The sequence below is a fragment of the Panthera uncia genome, chromosome C2 (genome assembly GCF_023721935.1).
Source record: "Panthera uncia isolate 11264 chromosome C2, Puncia_PCG_1.0, whole genome shotgun sequence".
Lineage (NCBI taxonomy): Eukaryota > Metazoa > Chordata > Mammalia > Carnivora > Felidae > Panthera > Panthera uncia.
The window spans coordinates 75,676,929-75,695,113 of NC_064810.1; the positions used below are offsets into that span (position 1 = coordinate 75,676,929).

General features: G+C 39.3%; 1 protein-coding gene across 2 annotated transcripts in view; it reads right to left on the minus strand.

The window, feature by feature from the left end:
- Nucleotides 1–18,185, minus strand: part of IL1RAP (interleukin 1 receptor accessory protein) — a 130,831-nt gene that overhangs the window by 69,067 nt on the left and 43,579 nt on the right. For both annotated transcript variants that reach the window (XM_049628412.1, XM_049628411.1), the window contains exon 2: nucleotides 13,412–13,476. In XM_049628412.1, coding sequence (XP_049484369.1) covers nucleotides 13,412–13,475 — 64 coding nt within the window. In that variant the 5' untranslated portion in view covers nucleotide 13,476. The remainder of the gene's footprint in view (nucleotides 1–13,411; nucleotides 13,477–18,185) is intronic.

Here is an 18,185-nt window from a genome sequence, read left to right on the forward strand (position 1 = left end):
GATGCATTTATTTTTGACAGAGAGAGAGAGAGAGAGAGAGAGAGAGCGAGCAAACGGGGGAGGGGAAGAGAGAGGGAGACACAGAATCCAAAGCAGGTTCCAGGCTCTGAGCTGTCAGCACACAGGTCGACATGGGGCTCGAACTCACAAACAGTGAGATCATGACCTGAGCCGGAGTCTGTTGCTAAACCGACTGAGCCACCCAGGAGCCCCTGCATGGTATCTGTTTTTAAACAGAAGTATCTATTATTTAAAAAAAAATAATGTTTATTTATTTTTGAGAGAGAGAGAGAGAGAGCGTGCAAGGGAAGGACAGAGAGAGAGGGAGACACAGAATCTGAAACAGGCTCCAGGCTCTGAGCTGTCAGCACAGAGACTGACATAGGGCTCGAACTCAGGAACCACAAGATAATGACCTGAGCCAAAACCAAGAGTCAGATGCTTAACCCAGTGAGCCACCCAGGCACCCCCAGAAATATCTATTATAAACTAAGCTCCGTATCAACAAATGCAAAATTATACTTTTAATGTTTCAATTGTATCCCCATGTTACTGATATAACACATTATTTAAGCATCTTTTACCACTGGATATTTTTGCAAAGTTTCCAATATTACCTATTTTAACAGTTGTATGAAAAACAAAGTTGTGACTACATCTTGATACACTTCTCTGATTATTTCCTTAGGCTATATGCGTAGAGGCTCATTACTAGGTCAAAGGGAGGCACTGTAGTATCTTTGAAACAAATAGCTCCAGTGCCCTCCACAAAGCCTGTTCCAAGAACACTGTGGCCCACAGGGTATATTAACACCACATCTGGCATCTGGTTGTTAGACCACCATATCCTGGCCATTGCTGGGTGGGATTTGTTCTCTTCAATCATTGCCAAAGTAATGGGTCAAGAATGGTTGGTTCAATTTGCATCTATCTTCTTACTTATGAACTTGATCCTTTCAACTATGATCAATTCAGTTTTATCTTTTTTGAACTGCCTGAAATGCAAGTTAAATATTTTTGAGTGTTCATACAAGAGTTCCTTAATGACATCAACCCTTTGCCATATTCTATATTTTCCAGTTTTTCATTCGCCCTTTAACTTATAATGCCAATGTTTATGTAGTCAAATATAGCAAACCTTGAACGGCCCCTACCTTTGATGATATAGCTGGAAAGGTATCCTCTACCTCAACATTATGAAAAAGTTTGCATATATTTTCTTCTAGTACTTTTTAGGATTTAATTTATTTGTTACCTTTAAATATTTCATTCAACTGAGATTTTTTTTGGCGGGGGCGGGAGGGGGGGAGGCAAAAGGTAAGAATGTAACTTTATATTAAAGAAAGTATCCAAACGTTCTAGCACCTAAATATATCTTTTCTCACTAACTCTGGATGCTACCTTGGGCAGCTGCCAGCTGTAGAGCTGGCTTCGTTTCTTTTCTGGATTCCTGGTTTCACTTCAATCTTGTCCTCTGAGGATTTCTTACCAACTCAGCAATTCATTTTAAAAGACATTTATTTTTAAATGCAGCATTTCTGGTTGCCTCACAGCAGAAGGGTTGTTTAGGAGACCTTGTCCACCATACGGGAGAAGCTGAAATCTTCTCCAATCTATTTCCCGCATAGCAGCTAACATGACCATGTAAAAACTAGATAATGTCAGGAACCAGCTCAAACCCTGTCAATGACTTTCTGTTGCAGTGAAGGGAAATGTGACAACACCCTTAATATGCGCTGGATCCTGCCCACCTCGCTCTCCCCCTAGTTCTTGCAACTAGAGCAACACTGGCAGCATGATCCTCACAGCTGAGGGTCTCCACACAGGCCATCCCGTTGCCTTCCCTTTGCTTTGTATAGGTGGTTCTTTCTTATCCTTCAGTTCTCAAGAGAACGTCATCCACTTGAGTAGATGCTCCCTAGCCACCTGACAAATGGAGCACCGTCTGATTTCTTTTCATCAATGTAACGACCTGTAGGTAATTTTCACAGAACTGTCTTTTAAAATGTGTTTATTTACTTACTTTCTTCTGTCCCATGCTCTTCCGAAGACTATAAGCTTCATGGGAGCACAGATCATTTCTGTCTTATTTACAAATAAATTACAGGAAAGCCCAGCGTCTAGCATACATCCATACACTATGAATGAATGATTACAAAGTGTCTTACTCATCTTTACATTCCCTGTGGTAACAAAGTTTTGCACATAACAGATGCCCAGGAAACATCAACTGAGCTAGGTTTCACATCTCATCATGGAGAACCAGTTTTCCTAAATGTAGAGGTTATACAGACCTCTGACGTGTTCCTTTTAAATCACAAAGGTACATTCTCAAAATAAAAGGGGAATACTTACCATCCTTCTGTGATTAAAGTATTGCATACTTTAAAACAGATAACTAATCTATGGAAAACACTGATTTCCCTGAGACTGAAGGGGATTTGTGCATTAAACCTGAAAAATTTTTCAGGTGCTCACTTCTGGAGAGTTTGCGGGGAGTGAAATAACATATCTACGTATGGATTGGTGATAATGCTGCCAGCCAATCTTTTGTGCACTTGCTGGACCCAGGTGAGTGTTACTCTGGCTATTTTGCTGCCACATACACCTACAGACAAACATATACACATACACAAAAGTGACAGTTTCTGAAAAAGATAAAACATTCCAGCTCCATCAGGAATAAAATGGAACTTGGAGTGAAACCATCATCAAATCTCAAAATTCACACCCAATCACTGCCAAAGTCTAGCAGGGAAAAAAAAAAGCTGATATTTTTAGACTGAAAAGAATTTTCTAGAGCTTTACACTGTTGGGTACCAAAAAACTTTCTGAGCCATATGTAAATATCATTTACTAAGTCCCCAAGCACCCTGGAGGAAGGACAGAGCCTGCTGTAGTTGGGTAAGAAGGAAAAGATAGGGAGCTACAGTTACCATCTCTGAGTTTGCCCCATGGGAAGCTAACTGAACAACGGCAAAGCCATCTTGCAGTATACCAAAGTTAATGGTTTCCCACTTCACTCAAACCCATTGCATCGGCACTGAACCACCATACCTTCATCCATCTGTAGCCTTGTTCAGAACTGCTCTTTCCTTTAGAAAACTTCTTATAGCCTTGGAAAAATGTGTCTCATCTGAATATATGAAGTCAAAGTGCACTGTATATGTTTCAGGAATCCTGGAGCAAATCAATTTAAAATAGTATCTGCAATGTGAAAAATCACATCCTGTGTTTTGTTTAATTGGTTGAGTGTTTCTTTTTGCAAATATATGTGCTCCACTATATCAATTACTGAAAGACAGCTTTGGTTGGCATGTTTAGAAGGCAGAGTTTTAACTGTAAAGAATTCCTTGGCAACGTGGTATAGCAAAACTAGCATGCGTGCATTTTAATATCAAACAGGTATACAAGTTGTACCACTCAATAGCTCTAGTAAGTTACTAAGCTAATTTAACTTTTTAATTCACTTTTCTGAATCTAGGGTTCCTCACTGGCAACAAAATAAAAATGCCTATCCCTATCTTATGGGGCTATTCAAAAATTTATGTAATATTATATATAATCATAATCCCTGGTTCAATTGTTCAATTAATGTTAGTTCCCCCACCTCCTTTTTCTTCTATTACACACACACACACACACACACACACACACACACACACATACACACTCCACTACATAGTTATTACCAATTCACAAAAAAATTAGAATAAAATAGATTTAAAGCCATGCTTAGCTTAACATGATCTTCCTTTAGTGATTAAGAAAAATCCAATAGTGTGTAATGTTTCATGGCTATTATTGCCATCATCAATTACCACTGCATTGTAGATGAGAGAATGGACCCTTGTAATAACAGGATATTTAGAGTAATAAAGATGAGATATCTAAGAGTTGGCTCTAATAAAGCAAACAGGAACAAAGACCCTGCCTTCACTTTCTTCCTGAAGTCTCCCTTGGTATGTCACTAAGAACACTGCATGCAGTGGGAGTGACTCCTCGAACACATTCACTTACTAATTGCTCTATTCACAATTTCCATGATTTCAATTATTCTCCAAAGCTACACCTTCCTCCTAGACCTGAATACAAGCTGGGTTTCTACTGAGCCTCAAGCAAATACACTGCTAATAGGAAAGACATGTTATAGCTCATGTCAATTGCAAACAACAGCAGATTGTTTCTGCCTTAGACCTTAGGAAGGCAGAGTGTAAAGGGGGATACAGAGTCTGTCACTGTCTCCTCTTCATTATTGTGAAGGCCACGATTAGCTCTTTGCTTCCACCATATCTGCTGTACAGTTTCGTCAGAGTTGCGAACGGCAAAGCAGTATCCCTGGACATGTTGATGGCTCTCATGGTTGGAGGTGACCATATTTAAGGAAACCTCTACAATATGCATGGCTTTTATTTGCTCTCATCATTTTTTTAAGTTTATTTACTTATTTTGAGAGAGAGGAAGAGAGTGAGCACACGTCAGGGAGGGACAGAGAGAGAGGGAGAAAGAGAATCCCAAGCAGGCTCTACACTGTAAGCACAGAGCCCAACACAGGGCTCAAACTCACCACGAGATCACGTTGTACACTTTATGGACTGAGCCATCCAGGTCCTCCATGCTCTCATCATTTTAATACATTAGGGATGAGAAAAAGAGTCAGAATGTAAAAAAATAATAATAATAAAATAAAAAAGACCTAGATAAAAAAGAAATGTTTAAAAATGTTCGAAAAGAATACCATCCAGGAGCGCCTGGGGGGCTCAGTCAGTTAAGCGTCTGACTTCAGCTCACGTCATGATCTTGCAGTCCGTGAGTTCAGGCCCCACGCCGGGCTCCGTGCTGACAGTTTGGAGCCTCCTGGAGCCTGCTTCAGATTCGGTGTCTCCCTCTCTCTCTGCCCCTCCCCCATTTGTGCTCTGTCTCTCTCTGACTCTGAAAAATGAAAAAACCTTAAAAAAAAAAAAAAAGAATACCATCCAATACCATCTATTTCCTTGGGGAGGCGGGGGGGGGATATATTCTTGGGTTGGTATCAAATCCAGTGAGCTCCTCTGTGGGAAGACTGTCTCTGTGTCTCTATCTCTCTTTGTATCTCTCTCTCCTTTTCTCCTCCTCCTTCCTCTTTCCCTACCTCCCTTCCTCTCCCTCTCTCCTCTTTCTCTCAGTCTTTCTGTCTCTATCTGTATCTCTTATCTCTTCTCTCTCTCCCTGTCTCCCTTTCCCTTCCTTTTCTCTCTGCCTCCCTGTTCCTTCTCATCATAGTTCTGTACCTTGAGTAAAAAGTGCTGAAGAAGCATTTAAAATCAAGCCATGGATGTCAAAAAGTCTTGCATAAGAGAAATTCAATTCTCCCTAGGGGACCAGATAGATCAAAAAGTCCAAGGCAAATTAGAAAATATGAGGATAATATTAATGCTTTCTCTCTGAAAAGCAAAAATTAGTTCATCAGGAAATTTTTGGGGGCAGTCTGAACTCCCAAAGGATCTAGAGAATAACAGAGTTAACCCAGGCTCATCAATTTAAGCTATTAGGTATAATGTGTTTAAACAGCAAACAAGCCCATGGTGAATGATTAAAGGTTTCTCCCCAAAGAAAAAAGGGAAAACAAAGTTATATAGTAAATAATGGTTCACGATGGTAGGGATCCACTTGGGAACAACAATTTGTATATCTGCGTTTGCTTTAACAACAGTACAGTCCTATATTTCAACTATGGTTGTACTTGTAGGTAAGTTTAAGTAATTAGAAATCGAAACCCACCATGTAATATTAACAAAAAATTATATTTACATAGAAAAGCCATTGGTGGCTGATGGATGCACTCTCTTGCTGTTTCTTTCCTTTCAGGAATCTACATTTACAGTGTAAGCCCTACAAGTTCCACTAGGAAGCATAGTTGGTGATACTCTTCACTTGTTCCCTCTTGTTGGTGTGGTCCCTTTAAAGGGACCATAACATCCTATTACAGAAGTTAAGGTGGAATGCAAACATCAGTACCTTCATGCACATATCAAAGTGCACACTCCTGCCTACCTCAGGAAGCACTTCAAAAAATATGAAAGTATTTCGAAAGGGCTGATGAACAAATAGCCTTAAACTATTAGTTCAGACTCTACAAACACCATGGGAAAGTGATATTCATTTCTCAGTAATGTACAGTTATACCAAAAGTTTGATTCTGACGGCAGAAAGAGAAATAAAATTCATGAAAACAATAGAACTCCGCCAAGTCTAGTTTATTATGGGTGTGACTGTTTTATCTGTTTTCTCTCATTTTCTCTGCCATCTTGTATTATCATTGTGCCTATTGCCTCTAAAACAGAGAAAGACAAAAAGAGGGCATTTTTGTATTTCAGCTTTTATAGGTTTGGATAAAAGGTACTTGAAATTATTTACTGAGGTTCCCAGAGTATTTGTAAAATGGATCCATTTCTCTCTGTGCCTCAAAAATAAATAATGAGAGATACTGGCCCTTAGTGGATTTCAAAATACAAGTATCATTGTGTTTTTATCTTGAGAGTACATATATATATTATTTTATTTTAGTGTATATATGTATATAGTGCATATATACATAGTGTATATATATTTTTAATTATTTTTATTATATATACATATATATGTGTGTGTGTATATATACACATATATATACCTATGTACACACATACATATACATACACACACACACACACACACACATATATATATATATATTTAGTGCATAGGATTTAGTCACTGATCATCAAGACAGTGGTCTGGTTTTATAAAGCTCATCATAAGGCAGAAACAAAGGTTTGCAAACACCTTGCAAAAATGAAGGTGTTTAAACCTTGAATTAATTCTCATAAAGCAGACATTGTCACCTATAACCCCATATACAAAATGTATTCCCTGCAAAAATCTGGGCTTCTCTTAACTAATGCAGCCATGTGAAGGAAGAATCAGGTCATTTCTCTAAACATAGAATTACCACTGTGATACAAGAAGCTGTTCAGGAGAGTTTATATTTGCAAAGTTAGCATCAGGCCAATAAATTATGGTACTCAAATCTCTTTTCAATCAAGCTACAGAATACCTACCTTTGGGAAGCATAAGCAACTTAAAAATAAGCATCAGGGTGTTTCAAAATACAACAAAAGAAAAAAAAGAGGGAATATATCTGCTCCCAAGGAGAAGCATTTAAAGGACACCAGGGTGAAATGTTATAATTCCAATGACCTTTAGGTCTAAGAATAAAACGAAACTGTATTCTTCAGACATTCTCAAATTGTTTCGACTAAATTGCATAGAAACGAAGTATGTTCAGGATGACCAGCCATGAGCAACAGACAGGACTGAATGTCACAAGTACATCCAAGTATGGAGTTTTTCAGAAAGCATATTCAGATACTAGGGAGCTACTGGGATTGGCAACAAACAAACAAACAAACAAAAAAAAAAAAAAAAAAAAGCTTACCAAAGCTAAAAGAACCATTACATAGCATCAGAAATATTATAAGCCCTTACAAAAGTAAGATACACACACACAAACACACACACACACACACACACACACACACACACACACACACACAAGAACCAGCCAACTATATCTAAAATGTATTAAACACAAATAGTCTCTTCACCTGTAAGAATTCCTATCCCCAACCTACCCTTCTAGCTTGGCTTCTAAATACCCTCACATTGTCCAATAGTCCAACTGCACTGTTCTGGTCCCAAATAAGAGATACATTATCTCCAAGAAAAGAGCAATTGTTCTTTGACTGGGATGTGTTCTCTCAGAGCCCCGTACCAGGCTAGTAACTTTCTCTGCTCTCCCATGGCATTCTGTTTGGTTATTTATTTTCTCTTCTCTCTGTCAGACTTGACTCTAAGACACTTACATAAGAGCCTACCCTTATTGTCCCGGATTCTATAATATGAAATTGTCAAACACATGATCTTTAGACTAAAGTAAAATCATGGTAAAAGAAATACTTGCCATTTAGAAATTGCTTATTTAGGGGCTTCCGATGGCTTAGTCAGTTAAGCATCCAACTTCGGCTCAGGTCATGATCTTGCAGTTCATGGGTTCGAGCCCTGCGTCGGGTCCTGTGCTTACAGCTCAGAGCCTACAGCCTGGAGCCTGCTTTGGATTCTGTCTCCCTCTGTCTCTGCCCCTCCCCCGCTCATTCTCTCGTTTTCATTTTCTCTCTCTGTCTCTCAAAAAATAAACATTGAAAAAATTTAGAAATTGCTTATTTAAATAAAAGGGAGAGTGTATCTGTGTTCGTCCATAATGTGTAAAAATTCTCATAGTGCTCTTTAATATAAAATCAAACAAGAAAGCAGAATTGGCTGAAGCTTTGCTATTTTTGGTTGGTTGGTTGGGTTTATAGGTAAGGTCACAGTGACCACAGACTGATTAAATGACTTCCTTAATGTCATTAAACACTCACAAAGTGACAGTCAGAACTTAAAGCAATGTCTCTCGATTCTTGGTAAGCCAGTGTTTTTACTTATTTAAATAAATAAGTTATTTATTAGTCACTCTCAAAAAGCCAAAAGATTATTTCCACCCTTGGCAAATTTCTCAAAATTAATGGCAATTAAATCACAGGATCTTAACCTCTATTAGCAGAACAAAATCCTAAAATAAGGCAATGTCATTTATTTTTTAAGCATTTATTTTGACAGAGAGACAGAGAACATGAAGAATGGAGGAAGGTCAGAGACAGAGAATCCCAAGCAGGTTCTGAGAGCCCAATGTGGGGCTCAATCTCATGAACTGTGAGATCATGACCTGAGCCGAAATCAAGAGTCAGAGCTTAACCAACTGAGCCACCCAGGTGCCCCAAGAAGACAATGTAGTTTAAAGGAAAGAGGTCTGCTTCGGGAGTAGAGGCAGTCTTCAGAACCTAGGTCTACTGGACATGCCACCAGACCACTGTTAACCTAGGTCACTTCTTTGGTTCTTCTTTTCCTAAACCATAAAATGTGTGTAAGAATCTCCAGGTTCCCAACCCCAGTCTCCATTGTTTTCTGTGACATTAATGACAATGTGTGTGAAATCTAGCCCTGCACCTGGCACATAGTCATCTGTTGACCTTGAAATAAAAAACAATATTCAAAGATCTGTGTGTGTGTGTGTGTGTGTGTGTGTGTGTGTGTGTGCATGCACCTGGAGTGACAATGCAGTGCTATCTTTTTCACATGGTCTCTGTAACAAATAATTTTGATATGGCAATATTTTTTAAAGTCACCATATTACATGTGGTGCCATTCTCAACCCTGTCCCCAGCGTGGAATCACAAATTGCAAATATTTCTTTCTACTCTAAAGGCAGTTTTAACAGTTCAACTTCCTAACATGTTGCCAATGGAACACACCAAAGGAGAAATGTGTGACAAGTTGCTTTCAGAATTGTTGCAAAACAAAACTTCTTTGAGTTTAGTATCGGAAATGTTCAATACCATAAGAAGCAAAAATGGGAATATTGAATTTTGAGCTTACAGTGCAGTGATTTTCCTCCTGAAGAAAACAACTAAGGTGGGGGGCGGAGGAGTCATGAGGGAAGATATTTCTTATCTAAAAAGTGCAGAAATCTATTGAGTGGTTCTTTAACAGTTAGCGAAACCTGTGACCCTTTGGATTTTAATCTTTTTTTTTTTTTAATTGTGTGAGGATCTAGTTGAAGTCATAGTTATGTTACATATTAGCTTTGTGACTTTGGGTAATTCACTTAACTTCTTTAATTCTAATTTTCTTTTTCAAAACAGGTGGTTACAACAGCCTGACCACTTTATATTTTGGGAGTGAGAGTCAAATGATGTTGGATATGTAAAATGCAAAGTGCTTTTTCAGCAAAGGAAGGTTTATTATTACCACTATAACTACCACATTATAATATCACCATTATAATTATCCAAGCTCTAATTCCTTAAAAGTAAATGCTTTTTTCTTAAGCATTTGCTTTAATGGCCACCTGAGATGAAAATATTGCTTCCACTTCCCTGAATGAATAAGGAAATCCTAGTATTGCTACCAGGAAGATTGTGTTCTGAGGTCAGAATTCTGTGCCTTGAAGTCCAGTTCACTGCACTTAAAACACACTGCATGGAACTAAAGCTCTTATGTCAATATGGCTTCTTTTTTAAATGTGGGGCTTCCCAGGAGTGCCTGGGTGGCTCAGTCAAATAAGTGTCTGACTCTAGATTTTGGCTGAGGTCATGATCTCGGTTCCTGGGATCAAGCCCCAGGTATGGCTCTGAGCTGACAGTGTGGAGCCTGCTTGGGATTCTTTCTCCTTTGCCCCTCCCCTGATCATGCCGGCTCTCTCTCTCTCAAAACAAAGAAAATTATGTTTTTTATTTTTTTTTAATTTTTAATGTTTATTTATTTTTGAGAGAGAGAGGGAGAGAGAGCACAAGCAGGGGAGAAGCATAGAGAGAGGGAGACACAGAATCTGAAACAGGCTCTAGACTCTGAGCTGTCAGCACAGAGCCCAACGTGGGGCTTGAACTCACAAACAGTAATTTCATGACCTGAGCCGAAGCCAGATGCTCAACCAACTGAGCCACGCAGGCACCTCTAAAATTATGTTTTTTAAATGTGGGGCTCCCCTTAAAAGAAGAGACCACACAGAAAGGCCCAGAACAACCAAACAAGACTCCTACTAATATCATATGCATGTACATTGATTTAGGGTTTTCTGGCTATTACCCCTTTATTCTTCACATCAATCTGTGATTCCATTAAAGCTGGGAACATGAAGCATAGGAAGAAGCTCATGAAAGGCCAACAAGTCTGCCAGCATCTATATGGTTGTACGAAGTGATACCTTGATGTATGAGAAGTTGGTTGATTCCCCCAACACGTGCAATGGTCTCTTTTATCCCCTAGTAGCCCAGAGTTAGTTGCTCCTTTTATTTTTGTCAACAACGCTTCCTTTTTGTTCCTCTTCCTCCAACTAGGAAGTGCATCAGTGACACAGACACAATATACCTTTTCATAAGGAAGGCAAATGAGTATGTGCCAGATGGGCTGAGGGGATTACAACATGTTTCCTGCTCCCATGGTGACTCAATGGGGCTGGTATGAAAACTTATCTTATTCAAGAAGTCAGCTTCCCCAGCAGAGTTATGAGTCACAGTTCCTGGGTAGAAAATTCGCTTTCCAATAGCATTTGGGGTGGGGGGTGGGGGACCTCCTTGGATGGATTACAGTAAAGGTCATTCAGAAAAGCAACACTGCCAGGATGGCTGGGGAGATACCAGTACCCTCAAACTTCTGAGATCTCACTGATCTCTCAACAAGAGTAACATGGTCAACTCTCCCTTTACCTTCAAGGGGAGGCAGGACATAAAACCATATCGATGAATTACTGGTATGAATCCAAACAAGTTCCATTATAAAATTGGCCAATTTGGGCAAAAGGGATGTGAAGGGACTTTTTTCCATCCATTTATGAAATGTATATACAGAGAGAGTGCCTACTATGTGTCTATGTACCAATCATTACTGCAAGTATTTGGGTAACAAACAAAGAGGACAAGTCCTTGTCCTTGCACAGCTTACAAGTAGAGAAATTGGGAAGGAAGGAGAAAGGGAAGGGGGCAGGGGGAAGAGAGAGAGAGAGGAGAAGAAAAGAGAGGAGGGCAGGGAGGAAAAAGAGGAGAAAGGAGGAGAAGGAGATAAGAGAAAATTAGTATAATGTCAGGAAGTGATGAGTGTCATAAAGGAAACTAAAGGTGGGTATAGGAATGTGTGATTGGCAGGGCTATTCTAGTTAAGGTGGCTAAAGAAGGCTTCTGTAAGTAGATAACATTCAAGCATAGAACTAAATCAAATAAGAACTGATTATAATCAGGGATTATGTTCAACATGTTTAAAATTAAGGACATCACAGCACTGACCAGTCACATGAGACACTCAATCGAGCAGGAAAGATGCTGGTCTAAACAGCCAGTAGATCTGTGTACTAGTGGTTCCCAGCTGCATATCAGTCCAGGTTAGCAAATATGCTTTCCTTGTGAAAAGGGCCAATGAGGTTGGAAGTTATCTTTACTTCTCTCAGCTTTGAGTCGTACTCTGTCCTAGTTATACCCTTTCTTTAGTGCTATTTTTGGTTTCCGATAAAATGCTTTAAGTGGTATAGAAAAACTGAAACATACCCAGAAAAGATAATCAGGTTGAAGAGGGCTCAAATCCATGGTATGTGAAGAATATAGGAAAACACTGTCAAGGTTATATGATCACTATTTTAACATTTCTGAAGACCTCTCACACAGGAGAGGAATTAAAATAATGGTATTCAAAGTATTCTCCATGGTCTTCAGGGGAATTATACATGAGAAGCTTCTTCAAATGAAGATATCTAGGTTCCTTGAATTAAAATTAGACTACCACTGGATTGACTTTTTTCTACTTAAATCAAGCCGTTGAACCAGAGAAATGTGGAAATGACAAAAACAAATCTCAATCATGTATACTAAAAAGCTTTGTAAGAACTTGGCCAGTCCAAAGACATATGGGCTGCAATGAGATGATTACTAGGTAGAGTTACCATGGAACCATTCTGGGGAGTAATTCTGGAGATGAGAGGAGCCCTGAAATGATGAACTTTCGAATCCCTTGTGAATCTGATTTCACATGATCCAGTTCCGTGATGACCGAGTTTGATTATTCAAACTCAAACAAGCTTTGGCTGGCTTCTCTTAAGAAGAAACACCCAGGGGCACCTGGATGGTTCAGTTGGCTGAGTGTCCGACTTCAGCTTAGGCCATGATCTCATGGCTCATGAATTCGAGCCCCAGGTCGGGCTCTGTGCTGACAGCTCGGAGCCTGGAGCCTGCTTTGGATTCTGTGTCTCCCTCTCTCTCTCTCTGGCCCTCCCCTGCTCATTCTCTGTCTCTCAAAAATGAATAAACATTAAAAAAAAATTTAAAAAAAAGAAGCAACACCCAAAGGAAAAAAAAAAATGATAGATTCTTTCTTTCCCAGATAGAAGCAGTATGACAGGAACCCATCATTCTTAAAAGGTCTCAATGGACTGTTAGCCCCAAGACCTCTTCCACTACGTCCTGAAGTTTAAAAAACAGGGTCATGCTACATCTCTGTCATTTCTTGTCTCAGAAGACCTGAGGTGAAGGGAAAGAAGCCAGATTCTGGTTGGCTTGGATATGATGGAAAATTCCTATATTTAGACATACCAGACCACTGCCCCAAGTACACTCTGCCCCTTAAAGACTAAAGGTGTCAGTGGTCCTCCCATCACCAAAATTCTATTTCTTTCATATCTGTGATTCTATGGTACCACAAAAGACAATGGATTTAAATATTATTTTGTCTTAACTCATTTTTCAGAGAGTTGACACATTATACCCTAGAGATCATCTGTACCTTAATAGATTGCCAAAAACCATTCACTTACCTGAGGCATCACTTTGCAGGATCCCATAGAAGTAGAGACTCATTACACACCAAAGAAGTCCCATCCTGTCAACATAAATACAAAGTTAAGGGAGAGTACTTATCACTCTCAAGAGTTTAATAATTACTGCATCCCCATGCTGACTGTGGACAGGGACCTGTTCTAACATGTTTACAATATTAACAAATTTAATTGCAGGAACCAACCAATAAAATAGTTTTTTTTTTTCTTTCATCACCCATACTACAGATAAAGAAACTGATACAAGTTTAAATAACATAGCCAACCTCTTTTGCCTAGAAAGTGGTAGAATAATGGTCAAGCTCCAGCAGTTTGGCTCTAGAACAATCTCTCAATCATTCAACTATAACTGCCTACTTATGAAAAATATTCCTCTTCAATGTTTTCATCAGGAGTCACATTTCTGGCAGATAAATTTGATCTCTTTAGCATTCTCGTGGTCTGGAAATATTTTATGACCCAGGCACTTCTCCTTCTTAGTGATAAATAGAAAGTCTAGAAATCCTGGGTTCAAACTCGGTTTATAGTCCACTACACTCTGACTTTATAGCAGGGGGAAATATATAAACCTCATGTCCTGCTGTGCCTGCTCTCCTCTTCTCCTTGGAAGAGACAAATGATGAGGGTAAAGTCGGGTTTCTGTGACGGTTAGCCTTTCTATTGATAACCAGCTGAACCAGCAAACTAGCAAGAACTATGCCCTTACATTTGGTTGCATGATCTCTAATACAGAAGGCCTAGAGATTTAACAATCCTGTGAAACTTATTTCCTTACTACCTTAGACATACCTTCCCCCTGATAAATCCTTGGTAGGGATATAACTACTGATACCTGGATATTTCTGAAAAATTCCATATTCAAGGCTGTCGCTGTTTTGAACACAGCAGTCACCTATGGGTGCTTACAGAGGTCTTGATAACTTGTCCAGATCTCATTTTTAGTAAGTGACAGAGATGGGATTTATGCCACACCCAGCCAATAATAGCCCATGACACAAGGTTCACAACCATAGGGACCCAATAATCTAAAAAAAGGTGTAAGAGGTATTTGATAGGGTGGCCACACAACAGCACTTTTAATGAGACACGTGTGGGGGCACCTGGGTGGCTCCGTTAGTTAAGCATCCAACTTCGGCTCAGGTCATGATCTCATGGTTTGTGAGTTGGAGTCCTGCATCAGGCTCTGTGCTGACAGCTCAGAGCTTGGAGCCTGCTTCAGATTCTGTGTCTCCCTCTCTCTCTCTGCCCCTCCCCAGCTCACGCTCTGACTCTGTCTCTCAAAAATGAATAAACATTAAAAAAAGAAAATTTAAATGAGACACCTGTAAGAGTGTGGCACCAAAACAAAGGTATAAACTGGTACTGCCTGAGCAGTCCAGAGTACCTGCTCACTTTAAAGGACAAAGCAAGTTTCCGACACCTGTCACTTCTCTTGATCACTGATCACCATAAATCTCCAGTTCATATTGTACTCTCTCCTTTAGCATGACTGTTCAAAAACCACAAGTGAGTTTATTATATCCTAAACAACCTTTTTATCCCAGAGATTAAATGTTTCTTTCTTACCACCACCATTCCCTTCCAATTCTTATATCGTTAACTTAGGGCACTCTTCTGTCATTAATTTATTCAATAAAACATGTGCTGAGCACTTTCTGTTTACAAGTCTCTGTGATACAAATACAGGGACCTCCTCTAAAGGCATTTCTTCCCAGTAGAGGACATAAATCATTACAACGTCACAGCTATGAACAAGACACATGCAGAGGCACTATAAGGTATACAAAGATTTATCAGACAAGTTCGAGCACTAAGCAGGTCTAGCAAAGACTTAAAATGTGCATAAAAATAATGACAGTACAAAGTAAACACTGATAAGCATAGAGAGGAACAGATAAGTGTTATGGAAGATTAGCCAAAGAAAGAGATTACTTCAGCCAAAGCAATCAAAGAAGACTAAATACAAGAAGTAGCTTTTGAACTGAGCAAGAACTGAATTGAAGCAGAAGGAAAATGGGGAAAAGAAACTCAGTGGAGAATAATGTTCACAGATAGGAAAAGCATGGAACCTAAAAAGGAAATAGTCTGTAAATAATTCAGTTTGGCTCAAGCACAGGGTATTAGTAAAAGAACGATAAAGAGTTGTTGGAAGGCGGGGAGTGTTAGTATCAGATTCCAGCAAGGCCTTGAATAGCAAGCAAAGGACTCAGGATTTAATTTAAACAGAAAATAGGGAATCAATGAAGGTTTCTGATTAGAAGACTGACTTGATCATCAAATTGTGCCTTCTGGAGATCATTCTTGCCAGAATGTATGGATGTATTGCCACTAAATTCTGTCTTTTTATTTATTTATTTATTTATTTATTTATTTATTAAATATATGAAATTTATTGTCAAACTGGTTTCCATACAACACCCAGTGCTCATCCCAAAAGATGCCCTCTTCAATATCCATCGCCCACCCTCCCCTCCCTCCCACCCCCCATCAGCCCTCAGTTTGTTCTCATTTTTTAAGAGTCTCTTATGCTTTGGCTCTCTCCCACTCTAACCTCTCTTTTTTTTTTCCTTTAAATTCTGTCTTGAAATCATTTTGTCTCCTGAGCCTGTCATCACAGTAATTGTTTAACTCCTAGCTTTGTGTCATCTATGAACTTGATCAGCATGCCTATGTCCTCATCCAAGTCATTAATAAAAGTATTTAATAATTCTGCATTAATCATTGTCAGTGGAGAACAACCAGATATTTCATTGCAGATTCAGGGCACAGTAACTTCAGCCTCAATACTCCCTGTGCTAAAGCACTCTCCCTCTCAAATTGCTTTTGGCTATATATAAAAAACAAAACAAAACAAAACAAAACAAAACGCCCACACCTCTGGATTGTCCCAATTCGCCTGTTTATAAGCTGCTGAATTCCTGGGGCAACACTTAGAAGACATTCTAATTAGTGTGACTGAGGGCCTTAATTGATATTCCCTTGAGTAACTGGATTATTTCAGAGGCAGCAAGGAGTCAGGTCATCAAGGTAAAGCCAATCTAAAGATAACCTGTGTGCAAACACAAATCCAGGGTCAGTCCTGTCCTGTGATGAATTAGAATAAAGCAGATTGAAAAGAAAATGTGATTGTGCAGGCTGGTTTGACAGACTAAAGGTACCAAGGTTAGCGGGAGGAGGTTGGCTGGTTCATTTAACATCGTCTTCCGTTCTCCCTCAGAATTTTATTATTGTGACTAGTAATACATTTTTGGTTCTTGTGTCTTGGGGAGAGAGGGTGCTGGATATTTTCAGAGATGGAAAAGCTGTCAGAAAGCAAAGGAACCTGCCTAATAACACACAGTTTCTCATGGTCTGAATTACAACCCAGCTTTAGATTACTGCCATGGCATTTAACAGACTCTGCCCTTGCTTCAGATGATTGCAACCAACAAAAATAAATTCCCAGTCAGCCTTTCCTGCACTATCCATTTTACCTACCGTCTAATCATTTTCATACGTCCCCTCTTAGGTATTGGTACTTCGCTCCTATTTAATTCCACTGTTCCCTGGTATATCAACTCAGATGCCAATACCACCTGACAAAAAGTTTCAAAAGTTATTTATTTTTATGTAATCAGCAATAATATTAATGATGATTGTTAACATGTGGTCAGCACTTTAACATCTACCCCTGCATATGAATCATTCCATTGCCTGCATTCTCTAGGCTTACTAAGCTTCAGGATCTCCTTACCTCTGAGTCAGCTCTGACCAATGATTCTCTTACAGGACCAGCAGGTGACAGGCTGAAACTAGGTCTCCTACCCCAAGGCTGGTATTATCCCTGAATCACTTCGCCTTCTTCCTGCACTGTAACATTTCACCAGGCCACAGGACTGGATTTCTCACTCAGTTTCCTGATTCCGTATTTAGCCCATACCCAGATCCTAGCCACTCTTTGAAGCCCATCTACCTAGTTGGAACATGGACCTTCCACCTGGGGCTTGTCAGCACTCTTTTCCAGAAGCCTGAATTCTGTCCCCCATAAGGTCTTGCTCCAAGCTAGATATGCCTCCCATAACCACGGAGTTGCCATGAGCTGCTTCATTCCTGGTTGACAGATGTCCTTTGCTATGATCTGTGCACTGAAAACTTGGCCATAAACACCAAGCTACAAACCCTAGATGGTCATCTCCATGCCGGGTCAACCCTGCAGCCAAATCACTTCCTTAAGTCCTGATCCCATCCAGATCATAACTTACTGATAAACTCAGTAACTGTACCTAACTTACTTCTCTAACTTACTAATAAAATTTGAGCAGATTTTGCATGTATGCTCACCTAAGATATGACAAACAAGCCTTTAAAGGACATGGGACAAGTTATTAATTATCCCATCTTACAGAAAGGGAGTGATGGCATTTATTAAGAAATGAAAGTTATTTTCACCATCCATCTTTTATCTAGTTCACAGTTTTTGAACCATAAAGGGACCCTTGTGCAGAATACTTCAGAAAATAATATTTACCAGTAAATAAAATTACCAACAAAGTGACATGGAAAACTCTAATGATGAGTAAAACGAAGTAAGCAAAACCCACTTTGTTTCTCTTAACGAATGCAGCTATAAACCTGGGAAGAATGCATAAAACAATTATATGAAGACTCCAAAAAGTAAATAAAGCACATTCTTTTCAAGTACACATAGGAAATTTACCAAGATCAGCTATATTATGAACTATAAATTAAACCTTAACAAATTTAAAAGAATTGA